The sequence below is a fragment of the Phasianus colchicus genome, chromosome 1, assembly GCF_987193195.1.
Source record: "Phasianus colchicus chromosome 1, bPhaCol1.hap1.1, whole genome shotgun sequence".
Taxonomy (NCBI): domain Eukaryota; kingdom Metazoa; phylum Chordata; class Aves; order Galliformes; family Phasianidae; genus Phasianus; species Phasianus colchicus.
In genome coordinates, this window is record NC_143436.1 from 60,927,358 (window position 1) to 60,939,739 (window position 12,382).

General features: G+C 48.9%; 1 protein-coding gene across 3 annotated transcripts in view; it reads right to left on the bottom strand.

Moving 5' to 3' along the window:
- The window catches only part of SLC6A12 (solute carrier family 6 member 12), a 37,716-nt gene extending 28,660 nt beyond the window's left edge, over positions 1–9,056 (bottom strand). The window contains exons 1-2 of one of the 3 annotated variants that reach the window (XM_090144970.1): positions 8,737–9,056; positions 993–1,189 (exon numbers count right to left, since the gene is read on the bottom strand). In XM_090144970.1, coding sequence (XP_090001096.1) covers positions 993–1,185 — 193 coding nt within the window. In that variant the 5' untranslated portion in view covers positions 1,186–1,189; positions 8,737–9,056. Of the gene's footprint in view, positions 1–992; positions 1,190–5,938; positions 6,456–8,151; positions 8,657–8,736 lie in introns of those variants that run through there. The other 2 variants (XM_090144972.1, XM_031589855.2) reach the window with 2 other exon arrangements.
- Positions 9,057–12,382: the final 3,326 nt, after the last annotated feature.

Below are 12,382 nucleotides of genomic sequence, written 5' to 3' on the forward strand. Positions count from 1 at the left end.
GAAGAACTCCAGAAAGAACACAGGGGATGAGAATTTGGTAATCTTGCGATGAAGAACAGCTGAATCAGTAATCTGTTGGTGACAGCTTACAGCACATGGGGGAAGAATGGCCTTTGAGATATGGTCTGCAGGGAAAAAATACTTAAGGCAAGGGAAACGTACTAACAAAAGCTAGTGGCAGTCAGTTATTCTCTTCTTCCTCCCCAGCTATGTTTTATTGTTATGAGAAAACTTATTTGTTAACCACTTAATGATTTTATTGCATTGTTATTGTGAAAGGGGCAGCCACTTAAGAAACAAAAGGAAAGGGAATAGGTTATTCCTGGGGACAGATTTCCCTAGCAGTGTGTTGACCACTGGCAGATCTGCTCCTCGGAAAGTGGAAGCTGCATCCTTCTTCTTTCCATCCTCAGAGAAAACCCTTCTCACACATTCTCAAAGATGGCCCTTCTGTCTTATATTTCCCTATACAACAAGATAAGATGCTTCAGCTTCCACCACTTCTGGAGCTGAGTTATGCTGGCATAATAAAACACTGTTTTGCCCTCATAACCATAGGGCAGCCAACCCTGTGAGAGTTGCAGGTGGGAGTTCAAGTTTTCTGAAGAAGGAAGAGTGCACCCAGGTGCTAGGAAAGACATATCAGGCTTTAGCAAGGATACTGGCACCATCAAAGCCTTTCCTCCTCTATAACAAGGGCCTGAGAGAGGTGGGAGTAACAGATAGAGTGGGAAAGCTAATGATGCAGAAGGAGGTTGATGCTGGCTTTCTGACCCCTCACAACTCATTTTGGAAGACCATATGTGTCTCTGAATCCCCAAGAGCCTCAAAGAGTTCCTGAGAGGTAGGGCTCCCCTCCTAGAAGATTAATTTGTAATTTAAACTCAGCAGAGTTGCTCTGAGAAGCAGCACCCACTGGGGAGAAATAGGCCCAGATATGAGTGCATCTTGTAGTGTCTGCAGACCAAGAACAACTCTTACTGACAACTTACCACCGCCATTCTTGTAGCAGAGGTATGGGAACCTCCACACGTTACCCAGACCAATGATCTCTCCAGCCACAGACAGCACAAACTCCACTTTGCTGCTCCACTGGCCTCGCTCTTCCATTTCCTCCTTTTCTGTCTCTTCAGGAGCTGCAATTGCCCCATTGGGCTCTGCCTTCTTGACTATGGCTCTGGTCATGGCTCTGTGGGACAGAGGAGAAACAGAATGCAGGTGCAGGGAGCTGCTGGTGGGAAAAGGAGTGAGGGGACCAGCTGCAACAACAGACCCATTCCTACTGTCACCGTGAGTGCAAAAGTGAAAGAAAAATCACAGAGAAAATTCACTCACTGCTTGAGAAGCCACACTGAATGTGGCTGGGCCTATGGGGTGGAACAGGGAAGACATTTTCTAATCTATAGAGAATAATGAGTTATCCGTAGCGTCATCTTAATTAAACAAGGTTAGTCATTGCTTGTTGCAAAATGTAGTTTTCTGTTGTACACAGAGTCAGTCTAAATCTAGCCAAAATTCACTCAAGCTAGAATAAATCTTCTTGTTGACAACATCTTCACACTGATTCCCAGTATTTGATTATAAAGAGAAGATTAAGTGTAAAGACAGGAATCTTCTTTTACCCATCTGAAATAATCCTCCTCAGAAGCATGCCCTAATGGGTTACCTGGTGTAAGGATGCACATGGGAAGCATAGACTTAACATGAACAGGGTAGACGATGAACTGTGCCAGGGAAGTCCTGTAGCTACATCTTGCTGGTGGCTTTGCTCAGAAGTTGGCCTCAGAAGGTCCAGTTGGTGTCAGCAAGTGATAGATGTTCCCTTGCTTGACTTAGGAAGCTGCACTGGAAGCAAATCTCTCCAAAGTAACAACATCTCTGTGAAAGGCTTCCATCCCCACTGTCTGTAAGTGCAAAGAAACCAGGGCTTCCTCTCTTCACATTAGCTTGCCGGTGGTTTTGGTTGGTATCTTAACATCACTTCTACTTCTTCCTCTGGGCCATGCCCATTACCAAGGATCAGCAGAGATAGGGATCTGTGCTGCCCACACTGTTTATCTCTTCCTCTGTCCCTGGATATCCCCTGGACCATTGAAGCCCAGGTGAAATCCAGGCATGGCTCTGGAAGTGGCTCAGACTAGGGACCTCTCCCAGCCAATAGAATGAGCAATACCTCACCACGCTTGACTCCACTTTACAGAACCTCCAAACCCATCTAACAACATTTTGCAGTCTCATATGGAACCAGGACGCCATTCTTTCTCTCTTTGTACGTTCTCTCCAGTTTTCTCACTTAAGGCTAGCTAGATTGTAAGGACAATCAGAAAGCCTGAGGCAACTGGGAATAACAATACTTACTAACAAACTGGCCCGGTAGCATAAAAATACCATGGCGTTTCTTTTGGTGCAGTGTTCAACAGGGTGAGAGCGAAGCAGGATAAGGTTGGCAATGCTTGAGCTTGCTTCACATAAGACAGCATCGTTATCACTGGCTGTCATTTGCTTCTGCAAGTTGCCTAATGCAAATGAAATCATTTCCTAAATGCTAACCCTCTGGATATATCAGGTCCTCAGGCAGAGAAAGACACTTGCATATGAAAAGGCATTTTAGTGAATGTGCATAGCAAAGCAAGCAGGTTTTGGCAGAAGGCATATTTTCTGTCATCCAAGTACAGAAAAGAAACCAGACTATAGTGTAAAACATCAATTGCTCTGTAAATGCCCAGGCCTTTCCATCCCCATCTGCCTTCATGCCAAGGCGTCCTACACTTCCCTTTGATATCAGCAGCACATTTTATAGAGTCACAGAATCTCTCAAGTTGGAAAGGACTCATAAGGATCATTGGGCACAATCCCTGGCTTCACACAGCACCAAACTCTGTGTCTGAGACCGGTGTCCCAGTGCCCCTTGAACTCCGGCACTTGGGGCCGTGCCCACTGCCCTGTGCATCCCGTTCCATGCCCACCTCCCTGTGGTGCAGACCTGTCCCTCACCCCCAGCTGCCCTCCCCTGACGCAGCTCCATGCCGTTCCCTCGGGCCCTGTCGCTGTCACACAGAGCAGAGCTCAGCGCTGCCCCTCTGCTCCCTGTGAGGAGCTGCAGCCGCCATCAGGCCTCCCCTCAGCTCCTCTGCTCTGCGCTGAGCACACCAAGGGTCGTCAGCTGCTCCTTTCACACTTTGCCCTCCAGAACCTCCTTCATCTTTTTAACCCTCCTTTAGACGCTCTCATACTTTTATGCTCTTTTTGTACTGTGGCACTTCAAACTGCACACAGTACTCAAGGTAAGGCTCCACCAGTGCAGTGTGGAGTGGGACAATCACTTTCCCTCAACTGGCTGGCAACGCTGTGCATAATGCACCCCAGCATAGGGTGACCTTTCCACGGACTCTGAAAGCAGAAGACTGAATCACATACAAAGCTCTAACATTGCCTTTAGTAAGATGAGCTGCAGCAAGAACAGTGGGGCATATAGCACGGAGAAGGGCAGTTAGGGGCCATTGGAGGCCATTTTCATGGCTACATGTCTGCCTGCTGAAAAGCACTGCACAAAGATTCTGGTTCCCCATTAAACCTGAAAGCTTTTCAGCCCCAGCTTTGCCCCTTCCACTTTGCTTCCCTGCTGGGATGGATGTGAAGGGGAAGGGCCAGGCCTTGCCGCCAGCCTTTTCCTGGCTTCTGAAGGACCCTCTCCCTGCTGCCTGCCTGCTGCAGGGCTGCCAGCTGGCTCATCAGTTCATTCAGATGCTGCAGCACAGTCTCCTCGGCTCTGAGAGTAGCAGAGCTCCTCGCATTATCAAATGGGAGCGAAAAAAATAGCACGTACTTAATGAAACATGTTTGATCTGTCACAGTCCTTGGCATGTCCCAATTTGCTGCAGTCCAGGGCACATTATCAAGTACAATGATGCTTAAGTCTGGGCTTATTGAGGATGTCATGAGAAGCTGACAGGAGAGGACTTGGCTAATTCTTTGCTTTTGTTCTTTTAATGCAAGGAGATCCAAGAAGCAGTCTATTTCTACTAATATTTGTGTTTTCCCTGGCTGTGCATTAGCCCTGTCTCTCAGAGAGGCAGGGAAGCTCTCTGATGGGCAGCCATCTCCTCTGCTCAGCTCTGGAGGCAGTGCTGAGTGCTAGCCCAGAGCCCCAGTGCTGCTATCAGGGATGTCTGGAGCAGGACATGGGCTCTGACCCTCTCTGACCCCATCCCCTGGCCCCAGAACATCCAACATGAAGAGTAGAATCTGGAATGCCGCCCAGGGAAAGCATGGATCAGCAGGGGAGATGCTGTGCTCGTGGCTTTATTTTCCTATTGCAAAAAAAGGGAGAAGAACCCAAGTTATGGAAATAAGCCTTTTCAACTGGGTGTGGATGGTAGATTAAACCAGTGCCTGAAGTTTGGGCCCTCTGTGCCTCAAGCTCCCATTTTTCCCTTCCCAAGCAAAGTGATATACAGCATTACACATAAGATTTCCCTCCTCTGTGTTGCCTGCTGTTTCTATGAGGAAGCCTATTCACACAACTCCTGCTTCTTTTCTGGAACATCTACTCCCACTGTGCTCCTGCCATATATGTTCCCAGGCCAGATGGGGACTCAAATAGCTTCTTGTTTCCAACTAGGAATACTATGAGTCTCCCACAGTAGTCCAGACACCCACTGTGTTACATCTTCCCTGACATGCATTTTCTTCTCCCTTTAGATACTTCTGTCCTTAATACACAAGCCTGGAAAAATTATTTTGCTTCTCACTGCCTGCCTGCAATTCTTCTGCTCTTCCGTCATCAACATTTGAAGAAAACTGGCTCCTTCATTCTCAGTCTCTTTTGTTCCTTTTCCATGAGATCCTTCCCATGACTGAGATGCCCCTGGCGTAGCCCACAGTTCTGCCCCTCATCCATTAGCTCCATCCTCTGACCTCACCTCCTTCCAACCTCACCAGCCACTTTCAGAGATGCCCTACTGTATTTTCAACCCCCAGTTCATCAGTAAGGTGCCTGGAGCACATTGCCCAGGGAGGTGGTGGATGCCCCATCCCTGGAGACAATCAAGGTCAGGCTGAATGGGGCTCTGAGCAACCTGATCTATCTGTGGGTGACTGTTCATTGCATGGAGGTTGGACCAGATGACCTCTAAAAGTACCTTCCAATTCAAACAATTCTATGATTTTCCAGGCCAGGCCTTGCAGACATGACCTGTCCTCTCCCCAGAGAGGGAAGAGGACAGGTTTGAAACAGGGCACGGTGTGTGCCAGCAGCCAAGTTTTTTCTCCACAAGGTGTAAATGATGCAAAAATCAGAATACTTCTGTATTCTGCCTGTCACTGAAAAGAGAGCAGACAGCACGCAGGCAGCCTCAAACAAGTCCCTTCCTCAGAAGCTGACTGAGGTAACCACATCTCTCCATGTTCACAATTTTGGGGTTTTGTTGGCCCACAGCCATAGGATCCTTCACGTACAGCCACTCAGGGCAAGCAAGGCCAAGGACACACCTGAAGTGCTGTGAGCCAGTTCAGTCCCACATGCCAAAAGCACTATGCAGAAAAGCAATGCTTATTGGTTGTGTTTGGTAGCAAGCTGTCATTAAAGAGAGAGGCAGGAATCAGAAAGAGGAGAATGAAAGTATCCTTCGAAAGCAAATCCTGGTGGTACCTCAGCCCCTCCTAAGGCAAAAAGGACTGATTGAGGACTGCTCATATGCGATAGAAACAAGAGAAAAAAGAGAAGGAAGCCACCAGGAGTTCTGGCATAGGAGGGAGAAGCTTGCCTTCCCACAAGCCCAGTGTCACCACTCAAGAGCCCTGCCTCTGGGCAGCTGACTTCCTCTGTTTGACCCTCTTCTGCTGTTTTATCTCAAGGCAAACGAGAAGAGGGCAGTCTCAGGAGCAAACAGTGAATCAGCAATTGATACCATATCAAAAAGCAGAAGATAACGCTCACCAGAGGAAGCGCAGTGTAATGAACCTTTGGACACTGGTAGGTGTTGTCTGAGCTGCAGGAGGCAGAGTCACAGGTGATGGCTGAAGACAGCTGCACTGCATTTGTGTTTGTCCTGGCTTTATTGTGGAAGAAGAAGCAGCAAAGCACATGAACTGCAATTTGAGGTGGGGAGGGAGGAATCAGAAAGGCAGGCTGTGCTGTGTTATGCAAGGAGGAGCAGGACGATGCAGGAAATTTGCTGGCTGCACGATATGAGCTGGCAGCTGGAATCCTGTACCACATGCCAATGGTGAGAGGAGGGAGCAAGGACAGAGAACAAGGGTACAGTGCCAGGGTACAGCTGAAAGAGCAGTCCAGGCTGGAGCAGTGCTGCTGCTGGAGCAGGGCAAAGACACAAGATGTACAGGGAAATGGGAGCAGAAGCTCTTCCCAGAAACATGAATTGCTGGGAGATTGCTGGTCCCAAACCTGGACTCCCCATGGCTCACTTCAGCTGCAAGAAGAAGGGCAAGGAAAAGTATAGCAAGAGAAACGTGACCAGTTCCCAGACACCAGTTCAAATTAAAATGCCTTTCTTTTCAAGATGTTGAAAGCTAGCTGGCTTCTTTACACTTCTTAATTAACTTGCAAGTAGTGTGGGCTACAGGGTATCTGAAGGCATCGGTCCAGCAAGGTTCTTGGGGCACAGAGGATCCAAGCCATGAGGATCCATGCCATCCTGCCGTGAGGATCAGACCCTGCTTGCATTTTCTCCAACATGAAAAAAGGGCAATGCTCCTGCAATCAGCATTTTTGCTGCTTACTGACACTAGCAAGAATGAGAGTGGGAGCATCTGCAAAGATGCTAATGACACGTATATCTATGATTCAAGCTGCAAGGTGTGCAGACTGCAGTCCTTTGCAGCTCAGGTGGACCAAGCCATTCCTCGTTGTCCTCTGCTAGCAGAGAAACACAACCCATGCTAAGCGCAATGCTGGCTTGTTTCTTCCCTCCACCGGCTCTTAGTTGCCTGCAGCTCATCGTTTCTGCTGCAGAGGGCAAAGCCACAGAAGACCATGAAGACCCAAGCCCTACAGCAGCCTGGGCCAGGTTGGAGTCTCCAACTCCTGGTTGGAGTCTGGGCCTAGCTGGACGCCTGGCAGCCAGCCAAGGCGCACGGGTAGCAGAGAGGTTCTAGTGGGGCAGGACAGTGACCTGTCGTGCAGACCCACAAGGACAGAACAGAGTCCAAGGCAGGGGACACAGTGGCTACAGGGCTGCTCCTTCACAGAGCTTCAAGCTCAGGGAGCACACGGATGTGCACTGAAGCCTTGGGGCTCTGCCCAGAGCACCAGCAGGCAGCAGTAAGGCACAAGGCCTGCTGGGCAGCCCTCATCAGGGACCACATCTGCAGCTCCACATCCAGCACTGATGGGCTTCTGCAGAGCTGTGAAGGCCAGGTCCAAGGTTCAGACCCTTGTATCTCCAGTTCTCAGTGAAGAAAACTAGGGCAATAGCATTTCCAGTGACATTGGATGAAAGCCCCTGTTCACCACAGTGATTGCTTTTAAAGCACTGTTGTTGATTTAAGGAGATGTGGATCAGGTGTTATGAAACCCCCACGTGATCTGCTTGGGTTTGTTCACAAACACACCCTCAGATCAGGGCTTCTGCACATGCACAGACCTTGCCTTCTCCCTGCCCTCCCCCAGGCTGGTTCTTCACCCCTAACTGGGAACAGATCCGAGGACACCCTGAGCAGGAAGGATAAGGAGCAGAGAGCACTTCTTGGAGCTGCACCTCCAAGCCCACACACTAGCACAGGGTCAACAATCTGCAGGATAGCATGGTGGGAGTCACTGCCTCCTGCTTGCCCTGAAGCTTTTCCCCCTACACATCACTACCTAGCTATTGCTGCTCTTCATTCCCATCCCTCTCTGGCCCCCTCTTATGTCTTTCTCCACCTTTCTGCTGCATGAGGACTTCTCTTGCTCTGCTGCAGCCTTCAGTGCCCATTGCCCATCCTTCAGGTATCCACCGCTTCCTGGCAGTGCAACTCTGCCTGCTCTGTCTAACAGGAACCATTAGGAACAAGCTCTTCCCTGTGCTGATTCAAACCGATAATTGATCCCCACCCTCCAGCCCTCTCTCCCTTTGCCAGAAAGTGTTTTCCCTCACAGATTCACGGGCCCACTCCCAGCCAGACCTTCAGGCGAGCAGATGCCCAGCTCACCTGCACCCATGTGGGATCTGTCAGGCAAGCCAGTCCCGTCTCACCAGTGTCCGGATGGGGAATCCACTGCACGCCGGGGAGATGCAGCAAGAATTAAGGCAAAGGCTCCCCTCTCTCCTCCTCCAGTCCCTCCCCTTCCACCAGCTCCCCCCATCAAATTGTCACCCTGCTCTCAGGTGGGTGGTGGGATGGCACAGGGAGGTGTGCCGGGGAGGGAGAACTCTCTCTGCAGCTCCCTTTCCGCGTGTGCCTCTCGAGACCTTGAACTGTGGCCCTGACAGGAAAGCAAGAATAGCAAGCAGCTGTGGGTGGGCAGGACAAAGGCCCTACATTTGCAAAGATCAGCCACAGCCATCGGCAGTCAGCCTACCGACCCCAAAGCATGGCCCCAGCCACCTGCCTGCTCTGAACCCATCTCCGCACCAGTGCACTTTTCTAGGGCTGATCGCGAGCTATGCCAGCAGCAGGCATTCCAGTTCTGCTACTTTTCTCAAGACAGTTCAGCTCCATAAATTTTTTTGTAATGATTGTTACTGTTTCATCTATCACTTTGCTCATAAACATGCTTGCCAAATTCCTACTGACCTTTTCTTGTATCTATGCCATCAAACCAGAGCCGCGTGCAGGATTTAAACTGGGACGTGTCCACCATACACCAGGGTTAGAGCTTCCTCTTGTCACCAGAGAGCTGACAGCAGCCCTCTGGGTCACGAGAGACCACAGCATGAGCACCACTATCCCTGCTGATGGGGGTCCGTGCTGCCGCCTGTCCTGCTGCAGAGCTCCAGTGTCACCCAGGGCAGCTGGGAAGAGGGGCAGAAGAGGTTATCCAGATATGGAGGGGGATTGAGATAAGCCTAGGTAAGCAGAGCTGACCTAAAAACCTCATTTATCCACACTGAAGTATTTCACAAGAACATCACAGCCTTTTGCAAAACTGTAGATGGGAAAAGACCTGTGACATTCAGGCAAAAGAAGAAGAAAGCCAACCTAAATGAAAACTTTATCTAGAAATGAGTGAAAATCACTCTCCATCAGGAAAAAAAAAGGCTGTTATTCCTACTCTTCAAACCAGGAAATACCAGAAGTTACACTCAGTTTTCAGAGTTTCTCCCCAGGTAATAATTCATTGCAGTTTTCAAAGGGCAAATTTCTGTTGCAGCATCCATTTAAGGACTCACCATTGTCACAGCCCAGATCCCAACAACCTGATCCTGATCCTCATCCTCTGCCAGTCTGGTGGCACAGATCCCAGGGACCACTAGAGACCAGGACTCTTGGTCCATGCTGCACTCCCAGTAGTGGCTGTCCCTGGCTTTGGGCACACCCTGCACCCCAGCAAAGGTCTCCTGTTCCCTGCTGCTGGTAGCACTCCTCACCTCCTTTCTTCTCTCACTCTTCATGGTCATAGGAGCCACCACAGCCCATGCCCATCCACTTTTTGACACCTTTGCTAATGAAACCAAAGTAATGCTGTAATAACAGCTGCTTGTTTGATCAGGAATTTGCCTTGTCAGTTGAACGCAGTATTTTTAGAGGAGCTTCCCTTAGGCATTCTTATAATTTATGTTTTATGTTTATGGTTAATTTCTGCTTAAGCAAGCCTGTGACTTCCTACAACAATTCCACCGTAACTAATCACAATTGAACATAACCAAAGTAACGAGTGCTAACGAGGCCCCGCAGTACCGTAATGGGTTCTGGCAGCTGCAGTGCTGCTCCAACGCAGGGCCTCACTGTGCCCCTCTCAGCACTGCCCGTCACTGACAGCCTCTTCCAAGTGCTCTTGAGAAGAGAAGACTGTCAGGACTCTCCTGCTTCGGAAGCACATTCGGGGCAAGGTGTCCCTCTATCCTACGGCTGCCATGGTAAAGGAGAAGACAAGACAAGGGAAGATTGTGCAGGAGCTCAGTGATGGCAACAACAGTGGGCTGTGGGGAGGATTAGAGATGCTTGGCTGATGTCCTTGGTCTAACAGACTCTTTGAGTCTAACAGCAGTGCTTGCTGGTGATCAGAGACCAAGGAGGACTATGTAAAAACATCAGGCAGAGGGCACAGGGCAGCGAATCCTATTGCCATGGGGTGCATGAGGTGACAGCAAACATCTGCAGTGCGTAGGTCACAAAGATACAAAGGACACTGTGTGGCTGTTGGGACAGAGTAGCACATGTTGGTGCCCAAAACAACTTGATGTACCAATGAGCCCAGGTAAAATCTCTGGGACTCCCTTATTTCTTTGTAAAATTGGAAGAAAAAAAAAAAAGTAAAAGAATATACATGAAAAAAAAAAACAGGTCTTCAATCCCATCCCTATATTCCTGAAACTTAAGAATTGACTTCTTAGACTTCACAGATTTTGGATTCTGAATGTGAGGGGAAATTTCAAAGAATTGTCTGTCTCTTGTCTGATGGGACATCGCGTCTTCCTCATGTGGGAAGGATCTGAGTTGGGGTATGTGCCACAGGCTGTGAGAAGAGGAATGTTGGGCTGATCCTGAATGCAAAACAACTCAATTCGCCATATTTCAAGTCAAAAAAGATCACCACATTCCAAATTTCACCTACATTTGGGGTGCTGTAAAATAAGTGGTAGGTGCTGCTGTGACTTAACCATGGAGTCTTTAAAAATGCTGTGAGAAATGTCGTATCTGGAAGTTTCAAGTGTACTCATTTCAGACTCAGTCTATCAATCTGCTCAATGAATAATGAGAATCTACTCAATTTATGTCTCAAGCCAGGCATCACAGCTTTCAGTTCTTCATCCCAAAGTCCTATTGCAAGTCAGAATATCCAACAAATCTTGGTGGGTTTTTTTTGTTTGTTGTTTTTTTTTTTTGTTTTGTTTTTTTGTTTTGTTTTTTTGTTTTTTTTTTTTGCTTATGTGACTTGCAAAGCTCATCCAAAGCTTTACAGCAATTAGGTCATTTAGGAACACAGGCTTGGGAGGTTTCCTGGCTCATACATAACCAGATCAATAAACCACATGCCCAATTCAATGGACACCAAGCTATTTGGAAACAAAGCAAGTCACAAGCCTTTCGGCAGGCTCCCATTTTGCCTAACTGCAGCTGAGCAGACTTTCTACCTCAGCCATTTTCTGGAGGTAGCCGTGGACAATTTTCTATTAGTTTTAATGTACCTCACCAGTGGACCAAATCTCTTATAGGTATTACTGGAAAATGAAAACATTATTTTGTTTGAAGTTAGTAAGACATGGAGCTTCTAGTATGACTCATATAAAAAGCCAACTGAAAATTATCCTCTGTGTTAAACTCTATTTGTTCATTTCTGGAAATAATTTTTACCAGCCAGCACTGCATGAAAGTAGAATGGCTCCATCCACCCTCACACTGGAGGTTTCTTCCCAAAGGGGATTTTCCTAGGATTCTGAGCTCTTTCCTACCTTCAGCTCACAGGTGAGCATCAACATGTACGCCCTCAGGAGGCTAAAACAGCACATGCCACAGCTGGGAATGAATACGATCCCTGTGGGAGAGAGCTGGCTGCAGCTTGGAAAACACCAACAGGCAGCAGGGGCCAAAGTACCCCCATCATCCCAAGCCAGGGAAAGTCCCTCTCTGGCCCTACAGCTGATGGACTGCCCGTCACCCACCATACAATTGGGGTCAAAGAGCATCACAACTCGGAGGGTCTGCTGATCCACTTCAAAGACTCGTCTGAGCTACGGTCAGCTGAGGTCTACCATCATCTTTTCAGAAGGGGAAGGAAGAAATCCCCTGGAGCACAGCCAGACTGTTCACTAATCAGCATTGCTTCCCACAGACAACTATATGCTGCTTTTGTGTGGAAAACAAGAGCTGGCACTGTACCAGAGGAAAGGGTCTTCTCTCAGCCTCCTTCTCTAACCTTTTCGTGCAGAAACCCCTACCACGTACTGCTCACACCTATCCAAGTGCCCCACAGCCCCAAAAAGAAGCAGACAGCAGGAAGCCCTCCTCCTTCACATCCCCTTGCCCCATGGAGTGGTGCCGGGGACCTGTCCCCTCACCCCACAGGAGCACCCGGTGCCGCCAGCCTGCCCGAGGAGGTACCCTTGCACCTCGCCTTTCTGCTGCCGGCAGTAGGTGAGGTCCTGGGGCCACCTGGTGGTTCATTGCGTGGATTGTTTGAATTCCTGCTCTCTCCGTGCTGGATGCTTCAGCAGCACCATACCAGGCCATATAGCACCATGCCCACCAGTCCTTGGGAAAGCCAAGCTTCATTCACTCA